This window comes from Xiphophorus maculatus, chromosome 10 (assembly GCF_002775205.1).
Source record: "Xiphophorus maculatus strain JP 163 A chromosome 10, X_maculatus-5.0-male, whole genome shotgun sequence".
In the NCBI taxonomy this organism is placed as follows: domain Eukaryota; kingdom Metazoa; phylum Chordata; class Actinopteri; order Cyprinodontiformes; family Poeciliidae; genus Xiphophorus; species Xiphophorus maculatus.
This window is the reverse complement of record NC_036452.1, coordinates 9942456-9959788: the sequence shown is the minus strand read 5'-3', so window position 1 is coordinate 9959788 and position 17333 is coordinate 9942456. Positions and strand designations below refer to the sequence as shown.

The 17333-nt window shown below is 39.8% G+C and overlaps 1 protein-coding gene across 1 annotated transcript; it reads right to left on the bottom strand.

Moving 5' to 3' along the window:
• Positions 1 to 2559: 2559 nt before the first annotated feature.
• LOC102226964 (synaptopodin 2-like protein) lies at positions 2560 to 16897 on the bottom strand. Its single transcript, XM_023341443.1, has 5 exons — positions 16628 to 16897; positions 13303 to 13454; positions 12921 to 13220; positions 11716 to 12089; positions 2560 to 6010 (listed from the first exon to the last, which is right to left on the bottom strand). The coding sequence occupies exons 1-5, from the start codon at positions 16727 to 16729 to the stop codon at positions 3402 to 3404; spliced, it is 3537 nt and encodes a 1178-aa protein (XP_023197211.1). The 5' UTR covers positions 16730 to 16897; the 3' UTR covers positions 2560 to 3401.
• Between the last annotated feature and the right edge of the window lie 436 nt (positions 16898 to 17333).

Here is a 17333-nt window from a genome sequence, read left to right as displayed (position 1 = left end):
TTCATTTTGCCAACAACAACATTACGTTGCCAGATTACAGTTTGCAAGTATAAACATAACCACAACGAGTTGAATGAAAAGAAACTTTGTATCATTTCTCATATTTTATGTTATTATCGCAGTCTGCATGAATTAGGGAAAATGACCACTACTTATGGACATTTTCCCTCCTTTGACCCCTGACCCAAAACACACAATCCTGTTGACCTAGAAATAGTGACAGGATGTGAGCGGCCATATGAGGTGGCACTTCCTCTGTGCTCCCAATCACATTTGAAAACGCCATCAGAATTAAGAGTTTAGTACCGTGCCAAACAGTTTGAGATTAACAGCTCCAAAAATACTTGAAATGGGTCATTTGAGTTTGAGTGTGAGTAGGGGAGTGTGTGTTTGTGTGTGTGTGTACACCAGGTTTTCATATCCTTATGGGAACCTATTTCTGTCTACAATGTGAGGTTATAGGGACCATTGCTCCTTGTGGGGACATTTTCTTGGTCCCCATAAGGGAAATTGTTGGTTTTGGGTTAGTGGTTAGGTCTGTGATGGTTAGGTTTAGGGCAAAGGTTAAGGTAAGGGTTTGGTATGTGATGGTTAGGATTATAGGGTTAGGGTTAGGATTATGGGTAAGGGTTAGGCTGTAGAAATGAATGGAAGTCAATGTGAAGTCCCCACAAGTGATGAAAACACGACTGTGTGTAGGGGGGGGGTGTTTAACTGCATGTCAGGGGTCCATTAGGTTTGTGAGAACCAAAGCTTGACCCAACAAGATCAATGACCTTATTTATTTTAAGCTAAAATAATTAGATTAGTTAAATAAGCTTTTAGCAGAAGGGTTAGAATAAAGAGCTCAAGGGTAATTTTTATAATTTATTCTCTCCAGGCTTCTGGAATAACTTCTAAATAAAAACAGCCATAAATGTCATAATGAAGAATTTTATTTTCATGTGTGTTTCCTCTTTGAGTTGCAAAGCAGTTAGCTTACCATCAGATCTGGACAGGACTAAAGTTAGCACTGAGCGATAGCCCCTTACTGTCAACTGATCGCACTCAAGGGTTAAAGGTTAGATCCCTTTACGTGCTTGAGTTTCACAGCTCCAAGGCCTTTAGATGGATGACATTAAGCAGCTTTAAGATGTAGGTCAATGTTGGAGGGAAAATTAAACATAAAACACAACTAAAGAAAAGTCTACTTTGCTTAATTTTTGTCCTAGTCTTCCAATAATATTTAGTATTAATGGTGACCTATTATGTAAAATACACATTTTGGATGTTTTTGTTCTTCTGTTCGGGTCTCAACTGCTTCTTAAAACAACCATTGACTTAAAAAAAAACTGCCGTTGTTTGGCAATAAGTTCATGTTTTTTGATAGTCAAGTCACAATCGGGCACTGCCCTGTTAGCTACCAACCCCAGCGGCAAGTCCAGTACATTTGGGCAGCTGATTTTTACTGCTGTCTGAGCAGAACAATGAATGCTTTAAAAGACATGTTCTTTGTTGTTGTCTTCAGAAACCACTTTCTGCATTCTTGTTGATCAAATCTGCTTTTCAAAGACGCATAGTTGTACAATTGTGAATCTGTTTGCAGCTGTTTTCTCGTGCGAGTGTAAACCTTAACTTAGGTGGGCGACCATAATGGTCCATCATCTCCCCAGAACAGAACAACTTCTTTATCAAGTTGTCGAGCCTTTCCAAGTCCCTGGTTCTGATGCTGCTACCTCAACCAAAGATGGGAGAGGAGATAAACCTCTCCACAACAGACCTATAGAAGATCTACAGCTTCTTGTTGCAAACCACTGAAACCATTAATTAGTCACAAGTAATTGAATAAAGTTCATTAAACTTATCTTATTTACATTTGTTTACCATGACAACTTAATTTGAAGCATGTTGGTGGCAGCATCATGCTGGTGGGACGCTTTTCTATACCAAGCACATCCATCGCTGCCAGTTTATGGTAGAGAAGGATGAAGATAATAGGGACGGAAAATGAAAATAAAAGTAACCCTAAGGCCCTATGATTTTTATGTGTAAAAAAGAAGGAAAACCATATTTTGTATTCCTTATATTCCCCTTTTATTTTATAATTATAAATCTGTTATATAAAATTTTATGAGTATGCTTTGAAGTTGTCATTGTACAATTGCAAAATGCAAATGTGGAGTTCTAGGGGTGTAAATACTTTTTAACATAGTACTTGGAAGTCTAGATAGATGCATGTAGAACTAAAGAAAATAAACTAAGATAGGAAAATAACCATAGCTGTAGAGTTGTGATCATCTGAGACTGTAAAATCTGAAGCAAAACATGTTAGGAAATATTAAACTGTAATAGTGCAACATACTTTGGTGACAAATCCTACAGCGCCTCCATGTGGTAAAAGTTGGGAGACGATTAAGATAGTTTCTTAATGCCTAGACTATACTTATGAGCAAAGAGTCAGTTTAAATTGATCTACAAAAGAGTCATAAAATGCGGCTATAATTGAGAAACGAATGGGTTTGGTGTACTGCAGGTCAGTGTGGGGGTGGGTGTTGACACAAGGAGAGACAGAGTGACAGCTGAGGTGAGTCATGTCTATTTTTATTCAACCTCATGTTTCTGTGAAAAAGAATCACAGCTAAACAGACATGTTGTACTTATATACTGTATTTCATGTTCTATATCAACAACCAGGTGCAGCAAGAGGGTTTCTGCTACAACAAAGCACACAAAGATCAAGGATCCAACTTATATACTTTAAGCTATCTATAATATTTAATATTGACTATACGAGAATTTATTTAAATGTGCTATTGTGTGATAGCAACAGGTTGGATGTTGAAGATTGTGAAGGTAAGCAACCAATCAGAATTTTTGGAACATTTCTTATCTCTGCTTTCTGTACATCTTTTCCCTTTTTCTACCACCTCTCTCTTAAATCATACCCACCATTACACGTCCTCTATTACACTTTTTAGTCATTAAACTCAAATCATTCTGCATGTTATTTATAAAACTTTGCTTCAGATTTCTCTAACAAACATCAATGATTTCTATTGTTGAGCAGTGTTTGTTTTTTAAAGGGAACATATTATGAAAAATTCACATTCTGTATGGTTTTGCACTTCCGTTTCTAAAAACAGTCCAAGTGCTTAAAAAATCCACCCAGCCAATTTCTGGACAAAAATAAATAATTTTTTGGTGTCTGGAAAACAAACCTTTTTAAAAGACGGTTCGTTCTCATATATAAGAATGATTTTATGTAATGAACATGTCTTGTAACCTGTTCAAGGAAGCATAATAGGTCACCATTAAACAAATTTTCACCAGAAGAGTCAAACATGAACTGGGAAATTAATTAAATGTGATACATGTGAATTCAAAGCAAACAAATGCTGTGATTTCAGATTCTAGATTTTAAATTATTTCTCCATTTCCCCACAGTTTTTATTTCTCATGTCCAGATGAGGATCTGTTTGGTGTGTGGTGGATCCAGGCCGCCATATGCAAGGTTGCAGGCCCAAGTTAGAAGTGCTGAACCGAGGTCTGGGGACCCTAGGAGGCTGGGAGCCACTGGGTGACTGGTAAGAGGCATTACTGGGACTCATAGGACTTAGATCTGGGGCGCTCTTGAAACTCCTGTTGGCCTGCGGAGGTGGGGTTGAAACCAGAGGTGAGGAGAAGGTTGGGAGCTGAGGAAGAAGAGCAGTGGGGGCAGGAGGCAAAGGGGAGGAGGCCCACTGAGGCTGAAAAGGCTGTGGTGGAGTCTGGTGGGGTTCATGGGGCATTGCTCCAGCAGTGGGAGGGGTAAACTCATCAGAGTACCTTAGTGGTTCTCCAAGTGTTGTGGCTGATCGAGGTACAATAACTTTTGGTGTGGGTCCTGTGGCAGTGGGCGGGGGTGTTGAGAACCTCTTTACCTCGTAGACCCGCGCTGTCTTTTGAGGACCACCTCTCTGTTGATTAGCATTGGAAGGATCCTGGGGAACTCCACCTCCATAGCTGAACAGGGAGGAGTTAAGCTGGTACGGCTGGTGACTCATTATGTCAACAGGTTTGATGCCTGCCTTGTGCCCTTTGGGTCTGTTTGTCCCTAACTTTGCTACCTCGGGTTTCCTCTGGGCCTTCGGAGGGCAGGACGGAGACAGTAGGGGGTTGTAGTTGATCGGAGGTGGGGCGCGAATGTTAGGTGAGTACTTCCATGCGGCAGGAAGGGAAGGTGTGGGTGAGGGCTCCCTGGTCTGAGCAGGAGAGTAAGGTGCAGCAGCAACAGATGGAGAACGCTCAACAACATACCGATCCATCCGGTTCTGTCTGCGGGCAAAGAGCTGACCTCCTTTTCCAGCAAGCTGCAAAACCTGGGGGGTCTGTGGTTTAGGAGCCACAGCAGGGGGCTTTGGTCCTCGCTGCGCCTGCATGAAGTTACAAGCTTCTGCACCAAGTCTCAGCCAGTCCTCCTCAGGCCCTGACTCATGGCCCGCTTCCCCACTCTGTGCTAGTCCAGACTCAGCATTTGGGCTTCTTCCCACGTAACGATCATCCATGTTCTGCACCATCGACAGCAAGTCTGGATTTGGAGAAACATCTTTGCTTTGCAGTGCGCTGAACATTGGCTTCTTGTTGCTACGACGGCGTGCATCATGAAGAATGCCGGTGCGAGTGGCTGGGACAGAAATGCGTTGCTCTCTTGTGGCCATTGAGTCATTGACAGGTGCTTGGGGAGGCCCTGTTGGGGAAGCTGCATCGGTTACATTGATTATTGGGTGGACAGACGGAGATGTAGATGGCTGAGGGAGAGGAGGTGCATGGAATGAGTCCTTAGCTAACTCAGAAGATGTATTCAAAGACGAGATGTGTGGAGGTGGATTAGTAGGAGCAGGAGAACAAAGGTAAGGTTTAGCAATTGATGGGTGTATCGGAGAAAACTGATCTGTAGACGGTGAAAATGGGGTTGAGGAAGGAGCATGTTCTGCAGGAAGAGAGGAAAATGTTGAAGGAGGCTGAGAGAAAGACGAAGAAAGAGCTGACGGAGGAGAGTATAGCGAAGGGGAAGAGTTACTGTTGTTATTTCTTGGAGGGATGTACAGAGAGGTGCTGGACACGGCTCTTCTTGCATCTGGCCCTGGAGGAGGTTGGGTTGGTGGGATTGTCATGGTGGACACTGCTGAAACGGACTTGGGAGCCATAGTTAGCGGTGTGGGTTTGGGCTGGGGAGGTCGAAACATCACAGAGGTCACAGACGCACGATTTGGGGTTGAGCCTGGGGTGAAGGGCCGTGCAGTGCGGTTCAGAAAGCCGGGATTAAGATTAAAACTGGAGTTACTGATTGAGTCCATGCTGGGGCTTGGACCAAAATCAGAGTGGGCTGTGTTATTAGAGTTATTGTGGAGCCCATTTTGACTTTGTATGGGTGTCTCCGAGGGTGGGCTCAGAACGACACTCGCCTGGCTTACGGAAACTGAACCCCCGTTGGTCAAAGCCACAGCTGGAGGAGACATTTGGTTACTGATGGGTTGTTTTGTGAAGCTGTCGCTGCCTGAACTCTCCAAACCCGAGATGTCCAACCCTAAGCTTTGATTTACAGAAGGTAAACGTCCTGGTGTTAGATGAGCTGAGTGGTCCACCTCTGCGCTGTGGTTGGCGCTTGGTGTTGTCGGGGTAGTTGGTGTGGTTGACGGGCAGGCAGAGCTTCTCCTGTCTAGCAGGTCAAGATAACCTGAATCCCACGTAGGGTCAAAAGACGCAGACAATCCTTCTTCCTCAACCTCAGAGCCACTTAAAACTGAACTTCCTCCTCCTTCCTCTTCTGTCTCCCCTCCTGTTTCCCCTTCTGTTTCACCTCCTCTGACTCCTTCAGCCTTCCCAAAGCAGGTCAGTGTGTATTTCTTGGCTCTTTGCCGCCGTTTCTTGAACATAAGAACCCCTTTCGAATTGGGGTTGGGAGCATCAGTCAGCAAAGATGCAATAGAGCGGCATTTAGTGCGGGCTTCTTTCACCTGTTTCTCCACCACGCTCTCTCCGCGCTGCAACTCTGCAAGACAGGAAGCGAAAAATAAGCGAGAGACGAAAATAAATCTGCTGAAATGAGCAGAAACGCAGGGGAGAAGCAGTAATGGGAGTTCTGATTAATACAAAACAAGGAGTGGGCAACAAATAAAGGAAGCAAAACAGTGTGATAGTTCTCTCTACCTGCTGGTGGCGGCTGATTCAGTCAGTATCATCACAGCTAGGAGCTGGGATGAGCATTCGCAGTGACTGACAGGAGAGCGTGTTGTGGATTTAGAACAAACAATTCCTGCTGCTCTCCAATGTTGAGTCACACTCTGGGAAGATTAGATCACAATCTATCTGCTTCCCAAATTGTGTCCATATGCTTACATATTCCTCTCGTGTTTGGATAATCAGTAAATTAGTTTTGGGAACATGTTGAAGGACGGATAAATCTAAGTTTTAAGACAGAGTAGAAAGACTTTTCTAAATGTAGACTTCAGAAAATGTGCCGTCCTTTGAAATTACAGAATTACAATCTTTTTTCTTTTTTTTTAAAATAAATTCCAACACAGTCAAAGGCAGTTTTAGATATTTCACTGTTTTGCCTGGTCTGGACCATGTGTATGTTTTGAGTGACACATCACTGAAAGACATGCAGGGGTACAGAAATATGTTGCCCCCTCTCATAATATTTGTTTTTATGTCATACTGAAATCTTTTAGATCATCAATCAAATCTTAATATCAGACAAAGATAACCTTTTTAAATGAAAACTTCATTTATTAAGGGAAAAAATGCTAGATTTATGTGAAAATGCTACTGACTTCTTTGTTTTGTTTACTATATGACCTTTAGAAATAAGAAAGGATTTGAAAAGAACTTTTCTGACAACATTAAGGAGGCCAAAAATAAAACAAAAATATGTTTCAAAGAAATTCCAGGACAGATAAGATCTTACGTTACTGACATCTAAAAGTCTGGAAAGAGTTACAAGTCATTTCTGAGGCGTTCAGACAAAAGGGAACCACAGTGAAATTCATTATTCACTAATGAAGAAGTGATGGAACAGGTGTGAACCTTCCCAGTCCTATAAGAATTACTCCAAAGGACAAACCCAACCCTCATCAGAGAGATCACAAAAAATCTGAATAACATCTGAGGCTCTGCAGGCCTATTTCTTCATAGTAACATTTCTCAATATAGTTAAGCTACTCCCAAAAGTGACTTTTCCAAAAAGTAAATGTAATTGAGTAAAAGTGGTTACTTCCCACCTCTGGCTACTAATTTGGCGTAATTGACAGAACCATTAATTTTTCATTAATTTAAGCATTTTGAGGAAGAATCCTGCAAAATAATGTCTGGCCATTCATAGAGCCCTTAGTTTATTCAGCAAGACAGTCATCTGAAGTGAACCAGTCAAAAAAAACGTAAACAAAATGAAGGCTTTGGATTGGTCTAGTCAAAGTCTGAAAGTTAATTTAATTAAGATGTCATGGCTTAACTTTAAACGGGCCATTTGTGATGAAAAAGGCCTCAATGTGTCTGAATTATTAAACATTCAGCACAAAAACAGCAGAACAACACATTAGGTTTAAGGGAAAAATACTTTTTCACTCAATTAACCAGCTTTTGTCTCTTAACCCTTTGGAGTCTTGGGTCTAAATGGCCGTTTTGGTCTAATTTTGAATATACCCTTATATTTTCACCATAAAAACTATTTACCTTACCTTGTTTGGTATCATTATTTTCAGAACATCCTAAACTTTGTGATTTTACAGTGTTTGTTTCATTTTGACAAAATTTATTATCACATTGGAGCAAAAAACACACACAGAAACATGACCTCATGCCCGCCACAGGGCGGGCGTCGACCTTAAAAGGTTAAACAATGAGCCCATCATTTGAAAGCAGCATTTTGTTTTTACTCAGGTTATCTTCATTATTTATATTTGCTTGACGATGTAAAACATTAGCACTGCAAAACACAAAATCTTACCAAGTATTTTATGGTCTAGTTTCAAGTACGCATATCTAAGTACACTTTAAATAGGACAAAACTAAGAAAAAGTACAAGTTCCATTAGCAGATTATTTCCCTTATGAAACGGGAAAAAATGTGTTGCAATAAGAGGAAAATTTTGCCACTGGAACTAGTACTTTTTAAATTAATATTAAGTTATTGTTGACCTAAAACAAGCTCTGATATCTTGCTAAAAAAGTTACTTATAAGTTAGTCTTGTCTTATTTCAAGTGGGCTAGAATATTTGCAGTAGAAACTAGAGCAAAAACACTTGGTAAGATTTTGTCTTTGCAGTGAAGACAGACAAAAATCAAAATAATTTAAAAATGTACAGAGGCAAATACTTTTCCCCTGTTCCCGCTTGAAAGCAGTTTAGCTCTCCGTCAACATATGATACATTGATTTATTAGACCAGCTAATTGTAAAATAAATATGATCATTATCTTTACCGTGACAGCAAACCGTTTGATGTAGGTCAGTACTTGATTCCTGTCACTGCAGGGGAAAATTATGAATTTCCAAAATATAATAACAAAAATAATTGTGTCCTTGTAATAAATGGCGCTGGAAACTGGTGTTGACACTTTAACATCATCCACACTAATCCCAATAATCAATCTAACAAGAGGACTGAAATAATTACAAAAGTTAATAACATCTGCATTGTTTGTTCGCAGTGAATTTTTAAAAAGATATCAGTCAGCTCGGTTGAAATTATGATTCAAACCAAGAAGGTGGAAATGTTGCTCCTACATCGTTTTGGTAGAAGCTTATTAGATCACAGAATCTTCACAGATTACAACAACAAACATTTCTTTTTTTTAAATAATCAAAATTTCGCCTCCAAAAGAAAGTCAGTCAAGGGTATAATGAGTCTTACCTGCGTAAACAGTGCGTGGAACCCTGAGTCCACCTTTGTCTGAACCTAAAGGAGATGTGAGGTCCCTCATTTCACCACTAAGTGTGTGAGTGTGTGTCCCTCGGACCCTCCCACACACACCCCAACAGAGTCCAAATCAGCTCTGAGTGGAGACCTGTTTAGTCACTGTCTCCTGTTCTGAGAGCTCAGCCCATGTAAAGACCTTTGTCTGTTTTCAGCAACCCAAAGCAACACATGATGTCAACCCTCTATTCCTGTCTGACAGGCTTCAAACACCTGTCTGCTTTCTGTCCTAAACACACACACAAAGAGCGGGAGACCCCTCACCACATGTTTAGATCACTGTGTATATATGACTGTGTGACACGTAGCGTATCGCCGAAAGGTTAGCAGTAAGTCATTGCTGTTGTACACAAAGACGCAAAACTCTGCAACAACAGAGTCAATGATCTCGGATCCAAAGTCGCTGTGTGTGTTTGTAACACGAGAAAGGGCAGATCTCTGGTGGCACTGCCACCGTTTGTCCTGTAGTAAAGCCCTCAGCCTGCATTAAAGTTATTCACGTCTTTGGGCTCTCGCACCCGATGACAGATCGTTCATTGCAGCAGCATTCCCTCCAGGAACAGGAACTCAGTCAGTGCATAGTTATTCAGTTTAATCAGCTGTCAGCTCGGATGAAATTATGTTTCAAACCAAGAAGGTGGAAATAACACTTCACAGGTTCAAGAAGAAGTTCAGCAAAAATATTTATGAATTGAAAACACTTCTGCTGATGATCCTCAACAAAAAAGTTCCAGTCTTGAGAAAGCTTGTCAGAATTAAAAGCTCTATTGCTACTGCATCATTTTGCTGAAAGATCAGCAAAATGAAGCAAAAAAAAACTGAAACAACTTTAAATATTATGTTCATCCTGTTCAAATACCCATTTGAGTGGCAGGTACACCCTGGACACCTGGTCACCAGTCCATCACAGACACGCTGTCACAATAACAAACTTTGCTGGACAATTAATTGTCCCAGAAATTATTACAATAAACAATAATTTTGTTCTTTTCAGACCATTTTCAAGTAATACATTATGGCATAATATTGCAAGTTTGCTCGAACAAAGAGCAGTAAACTTTAATTTTGGAATAACATTGGAACTGAAAGACAGTTTTAATATCCAAAATAAAACACAACAACCAAAAACAAGTATTATTATTATTATTAGTAGTAGTAGTGTTATTATATTACTTATATTAGTAGCAGTTGTTGTATTGTTGGTATTGCATTTTGTTAATAGGATTATTTTGCCTTCTAACACTGGAAATGTGTCGTAATTCTAATTATTTTACAATGTCTGATTTAATACACGATAATCTGAATCATATTATTGTAATTATAATCATCATCATCTTTGGTTCTTTGTTCTACATGGTGTCACAATTGACTTGGCAATTGGCAGCAGTGTTGCCAATGTTGGTATTCATATAAACATGAGCATCCACCCTATACAAAAAAATATATTTAATCTGTAATACCTAATCTTTATAACCATTTGCATGCTCTTCAGTCTGCACCCTTAAAAATAGAAAATTGACAATTGGCATGCCAAACCCAAAAATAATTAAGCCAAAAAGATATTTACATACAATAAATATAGTTGGAAAGTCATGTCTGTAAAAAAAGATTATAAAAAATGCTACAAATCTTGATTCAGGGCCATAGTGCGAGAGGCGGGGTGCACTTATTTTCTCTTTTAATATTCACATGTCATCCTTTTGGGGAATTTCATCATCACTTCCCTATAATTGTATTGCCTACCCTGAACTCTGAGACAACTAGAATTTCACATTAAATAGAATAAAATGCAAATAATCACTCTACATCAGCTCTTCTGAATTGATTTAAATGAACAGAAACACATTTATATCTCTATTTATGTGCACACAAGCAGTTATTCACACACTGTCCACATATATACACATTAAGCTGGTCTATAAATCAGGGCTCTGCTCTCTTATTCAGAAAGCTTCAGCAGCTATAAATACAGCCACCGAGGCAAATATCCAGAATACTTCCAGGAGAGGATGAGGGGGGAACTTGGAAAATCCCTCTGCTGGTGTCTGGTGTATCTCACTTCATTGCTCCAACATGCAAATATAAACGATCGGATAAGAATAGGCAATGGCCACTGGAGGGCGATCTAACAAAAGATTTAAAACCACAATGTTATGTTTGTCTTTTGGACTTTCTTTGTAATGTGGTCTATCTGATGTTATTTTCTCCTGTTACAGTTGAATAGTAACATCCTAAACATGTTGTTCTGAACAAACTCAGAGATAAAGCTCAAGAAAACTGAAGCAGAACAAAAACTCCAGGGAAATTAAATAAATAAAATGAAATGTTGAGGGCAATATTATTGGAAAATAAATTATTACCAGGATGGAGAAAATCATACTGTATTTTAGGATCTGCAGAGCAGAGGAGCAGAAGGACTGGAGCAGCAACATTAAAGAGTATTGGGTTATTTTATTGCGGACAGACGGACGGACAGACAGATAATTTTAAATAAGCCTTTTGCATCTTCCTGCACTGTTATCATTATTATTATTATCTTAATTGATCTGTACTTTATTTGTACTAAATAAACTAAAATAACAGATGGAAGTATGAAACCTTTAGTCATGTTTTATCCTGATGAAGAAGATACTTAAATCATATTTTCTATGTTTCCAAATTTCCTGGACGTCCTGGTTTTAACATTTCTATGTTCTGTATCGAGTAAAATCTTCACAAAATCTAAAATAGACCAAAAACAGGTTTATTTTGTGCAAAGCAAATTGTGTTAGGATAATACTCACTGGCCTGTCTAGCTTTGTCCATGTAGCTGGTGGAGAGTTCGTCGTTCACCGGGCTGAGCTGCGGTCCCACCATGGGCACCAGATGATGACCGGAGCCCAACTTCAAGGCTTCTTTGGCCCGTTCAGGAGACACCAAAGGAGGGCAGGCTGGTGTAATGTAGCCCCCTGTCTCCTGGAAGCCGCTGTCCCCCTCTCCCTCTGCATCCACCGGGCCCTGATCAGGGGTCGGGGTGAGGGTGCGAGGGGTCAGGGTGTGAGCGGATGTGTATCTCTCCTCTGGGTCGGGCAGGTAGATAAAGTCTCTGCGAGGGACACTGGTGAGACCCTGAGCATGCCACTGGGTCGTAACTCCTGCGTCTGTAGCACTTTCATACCTTGGATCAAACACAGATGCAGAACGTTATTTCACAATGTGTCATGGCTCACACTGCAAAAACACAAAATCTTACCTAGCATCGTTGGTATAGTTTGTAGTGGAACAATCTTAGTACACTTGATTTAAGATAAAATTAACTCAAAAAGTAACTTTTCTGTAATATGTTGGAGCTTATTTTAATTCATTTATTCTGTAATATAAACAAGACATTTTTTTCCATATTATAAGTTAAAGTGTCTTGTTACAGTGACAGATTATTTCACTTCCAGCTAATACTTTTCATCAATATTAGGGAATTAATTACTTAAAGGGACATTATTATGTGTTTTCAAGCTAAGTAGAATCTTTTTATAGCACAATCAAGTAACTATGTTACCTTCCGTTGCTATAGAAACATTGTATGTTTTAAATATGACTTTGTAAATCAAGGCCTTAAAATTTGGCTTCTGTGTCTTTAAGAAAGTCCTGTCTGCTCTGTGAGACAGAAGTTCAAAATCTTGGAAATCACAACTCAGAGGAGGAGCTGTGCCTAGAAGGCGGGGCTTTGTCCACCCAGGTGTTTTGCACAGCTGAATGGTTGCCATGGAGATTAAAGGATTTCTCAAACATGCATGAAAGAATCAAATAAACACTCCAGGTATGTTTTTAATAAGGAAATGACATAACATGATGTAAAGCTCAAACAAGTTACTTGTAAGTTAGTTTTGTCTTATTTCAAGGGTACTGCAATATTTTCTCCGGAAACTAGACCGGCTTGGTATGATTTTGTGTTTTTGCAGTGCTGTTAATAGTAAAGGTCTTGGAGTTTCTCTTCTGGTTCTTCTCTTACCCGCTCATCTCAGAAGTCTCCTCTTCTTGATTGTCGTAACGCGAAGGTGAGCGAGCATGAGGAGATGTTCGCCGTTGGCGTCGTCGGTTCGTTTGTGAATGTGTGTCTGCGTCGCTGTCTGTTTCACCGTAGTACGCCTCGCTGTCGGGGGGGGAAGTAATGCCTCTGGATAACTCAGTGGGCGAGAGAAAGGAGGAACTGTTGTTCAGGAGGGTGGCAGGAGAAGACACAACCCTCATGGACGATTGAGGTGAAATGGAGCAAGCAGAACAAGGTAGAGAGAGAAATCCAGAGAGGTTCCTGGAATAAAACAAATATCAAGGCAAAACTTGGTTTCATTGTTTACCTGTATAAATTAAAATAACTGTGTCCATGTTCTGACCTTCTAACTTTTAGGGTCAGTGTGGAAGTCTCTTTATCTACTAGGCTCATGGCCTGAGCATGTGTGAGATCTGCACACATCTGGTCACCAATGGCAATCAGCTCGTCTTGCTCCTTCAGTCCGGCTCGGCAGGCTTTGCTGCGCTTGCGTACCTAAAGAAAGAAAAAAATTTACTGCAGTCTCTGGAATGGCTTTTGGTATTTAGAGAGGTCTTCTACTGGCAGAAGCAGCCTGAAAAACCTCGAGGTGGATTTATGTAGGAGACATGCTACTTAGGAACTTAACATTAGCTCAGTCCTTTAAATAAGGAGAAGGGGAAGGTCTAGCAGCTTTGCACAGTCTCAGTTGAGGACTGAAAACTGGATGTTTGAACTACAAATAAATAAATAAATAAAGAGCTTCCCTATTTGGCTCAACTCTTTTATCAATACAAATCAGTTCTTTGCTTATATTGGTGCCTAAATACACCCAATCTGACCATTTCTAAACAATCTTCCATCACTAAGTGCCGCAATATGAACAGGTATTTGAACATGTGACATATACATTGTCACATTGTCCTAATGGATGCACACTTCCTCTTTATCGGTGATGACAAAACATTAACCTTTCAAAATTGTCATTTGACAAGAGATGCATGAGAAAATGAGAGCCTCCAATCTTCCTGGGAAGAATCCATTTTGATAGCACTTTGTCACTGAGATTGTTTTTTTTAAAAAACCATAGTGATTATGGTATTGATGTGAGTTAGATTTTTGTCACAAAAACAATAAGCCTAAAAGCCAGGAGCTGAAAGAAAATGATTGAATCTATTGATCAGTTTTATCATAAGCGGCAGCTTGAGGTCGATGATGTCATCGAACCCTCAGGAAGTACGTTTCTAGAGGTGGTGTGGGGGTGATAGTGGGTTTAGATGAGATGGTGAGCATTCCTGTCACACTTGGAGCTAAAAGTAGGCGATAAGGTCGTCCCATCTGTTCCCTCGCACTCACACACACACTAAAACACACACCTTATCATGGCAGCTGAAAGTGAAAATGTTGATCATTCAAGCACCCACTTGAACTGTTTTCCATCCTGAGAAGGTTCCCTCTTGGCCCAGTTTTTCCATTTGGTTTTAGAGGTTTTAAAGGCAAATGTACGAGCACGCATCATAAAAATGGGAATTTGAACAGCTGCGTGCAGCAAGGGGGGTGTGTCTGTCACTCTCCATATGCCCCGCCCACATTTCCAAAATAAGAACTGACTCAAAAAAATCCAAAACATTCCTAGACAGAGAGCAGAGAGAGACGGGTTCTATTGTGAAAGGAAACACTTCACTCTCAAAAGTGAATAATGTCAAAATAAAAAGCTTAAGTGTGTGTGAGTCTGTGTGTTTAAGTCTGTAGGGGTGTGTGAGAACAAGAGGTCTGGTTTTTTCCATCCTCAGATTCCAGCTGCTCTCAAACGAGCTATTCTGATCCGTTTGAGCTCCGTTCTCAGCCGGGCTTATCTGAGGTATGCCTGACCACACATAACACACACAGCAAGAGGAAACACACAGATCTCACTTCAAATTAAGGTGATTTTGTCAGCCTGAAAATAGCGGCTGCACAGATAAATTTGGTTTCAGAGCTAATCTGTCTAAATTTAAGAAGTTTGGAGATCTCACAAGTGATTGGTCAGCTTTTGTCATCGGGTTCGGTGAGGTCAGTCTCCTGCTTCCAGGATAACTTTGCTCATTAGATCAATGACTCTCAAGCTTTGGCACTCTTTAGTGGTACTCAGTGGTAATTTTGATCTGAATAATTTGCATATTTTACTTAAGTGTAAAGTGGTAGATAATGGACCTGAAATAAATCTTGTTGGCTACAATTTAGATATGATGCTAAGACCGAATAAAATCTGATGTTACAGTAAATCAAACTAAACTTTGCCTGTTGTAAATCAGAATTAGGATTGACAAAATAACTTGTAGGAATTAAATTTAGAAAGATTTTTTGCTACTTCCCTCAAATTCAGGAGTTTATATACATATTAGTTTTGCTCAGTCGTTTTGTTCAATCTTCAAATGTTTATGAATGAATTAATGAAACGGATATCAAGACTTTGCAATAGGCCTGTCACAATAAATCAATTAATCACATGATAAATTAAAAGAAACTCAATAATTTTCATTTGCTTGATTTATCGTTTTTCTCTCTTTTTATCAAAAACCGAATAAAAGTCTTCAGTCCGGTGTTTTGGTCTCAACTATCCCTTTTGTTGAAAGATAGTTTTGTTTACAGACTTTATTATTTATTTTATTTCTTGTTTATGTCGTTTTCTTTCTTTATTTTGGATATTTAATATATATCTCAGTTCCAGTGTTTAAATGTTCATTAAAATTTAAAGTATATTGATCTCTGAAAATGTGTTATTTGCGCTATTACTATAATATTGCGATAATTACTATAATATTGTTGTGTGGAGAACATTTTCAAGTAATATAGTAATATTACTTGAAAATGTTCTCCACACAACAATATTATCTTTTATCGCATTAAGTTCTGGGACAATTTATCGTCCAGCAAAACATGTAATTGTGACAGGCCTACTTTGCAAGCTGCTAGATGAATTTCTATTTTACATTTCAATCAAACCAGAAAGGAGACAAATTCTGTGTCCACAAATCTGATGCAAAATATACAAGAAAAAAGTGAAAGACTTTGAAAAGATTCAGGCTGAAGCTATTTATGAAAGAGTGCCTTCTTTGAAAAAGTGTCTTTTTGCATTTTTGATTCTTCTCTCCATCTGTATAGGCAACATGACCCTCCTCACAAAGCTGTGCTCCAGCAGTTCCCTGGCCCAGAAACACAATTGTACAACAGCTGAAGTTTAAATTAAACTGGACCTTGGCCAAACACTGCTGCGTGAAAAATGAGGCAGGATAAAAGCTAATCTGCAGCAGAACATTGCACTTTTTGAGCAATGTGAATCCAGATTATTGATAGATAGATAGATAGATAGATAGATAGATAGATAGATAGATAGATAGATAGATAGAGAGAGAGAGAGAGAGAGAGAGAGAGAGAGAGAGAGAGAGAGAGAGAGAGAGAGAGAGAGAGGGAGAGAGAGAGAGAGAGAGAGAGAGACAAACAAACTTAAACATGCTTCAGTTGATATGTTGCTGTTACATAATTGAAGAGGTGGAGAAATATTGTAAATAATGTTTTCTTCATTTATTTTATAATTATTGTAACAATGTTAATTAATAACAGTGAGAAACATCACAAAACCAGCTCAGCACATTAAACTTGCCAGATATTCAGCTGTTTTTTACATATTGGTTTTTTGACTACTGTACCTTTGCCACCTGTAGAGGCTTTTGCTGCTCCGCTCCTCCTTGCAGCCTGAACCCCCATGGAGCTCCTCCTGAGAGACAGACCAGGATCTCCTCTGCCACCATCTCTGCTCCCAAACCGCGGTCCGGGTGTCTATGAATGTGTGTGGGAAGTCTGTTCTCTTCTTCCTCAGTTCCTCACACTGTGGAGGTATCAGACACTCTCTGTGATCGTTCTCCAGATCACCCCACCCTTTCATTGCTAATACTGAAATGCAGCGTGGGGTGGAGGGTTGGGGGGTTCAGCGTGTGAGTGTTGGTGACTGTCATCCTCCTGTGTATTCGACACTTGCCACGTCAGTCTCAAGCACCACATACAGGAGGGGGATGCTTGCTGATATACACTCCAGAAATAACCACCAGCCCTGACCTCTTCCACACAGCCAGTCTGTCGAGGAGCAGTGGAGCAGATTTCTGCTCGTTTTCCCTGCAGGATCATTTTCAATGAAAGGAGGGGTAAAAAATTATCTACTGAATTTAAAACTTTATTTATTATAGTTGAATGTGCAGTGCCATGGAAGTAGAGTCAGTTCTACAATTATATCTACTGTATATCAAAACATATTTATGTTTTACAATAGCCCAGTCCATCTTAGACTGACTTAAATTGGTTTAAATTTAACAAAGCAGCACTTGAAAGCTGCTTTTTACATGAGTTCTTCTTCTAATC

Bases quoted from the DNA above. Each gene is read 5' to 3' on its own strand.
- LOC102226964 (XM_023341443.1), bottom strand. From the start codon at position 16,729: ATGGTGGCAGAGGAGATCCTGGTCTGTCTCTCAGGAGGAGCTCCATGG. The intron at 13,221-13,302 runs GTCAGAACATGG...GTTTTATTCCAG, and splicing joins CTGACCCTAAAAGTTAGAAG to GAACCTCTCTGGATTTCTCT. The intron at 12,090-12,920 runs GTAAGAGAAGAA...GTTTGATCCAAG, and splicing joins GAGACTTCTGAGATGAGCGG to GTATGAAAGTGCTACAGACG.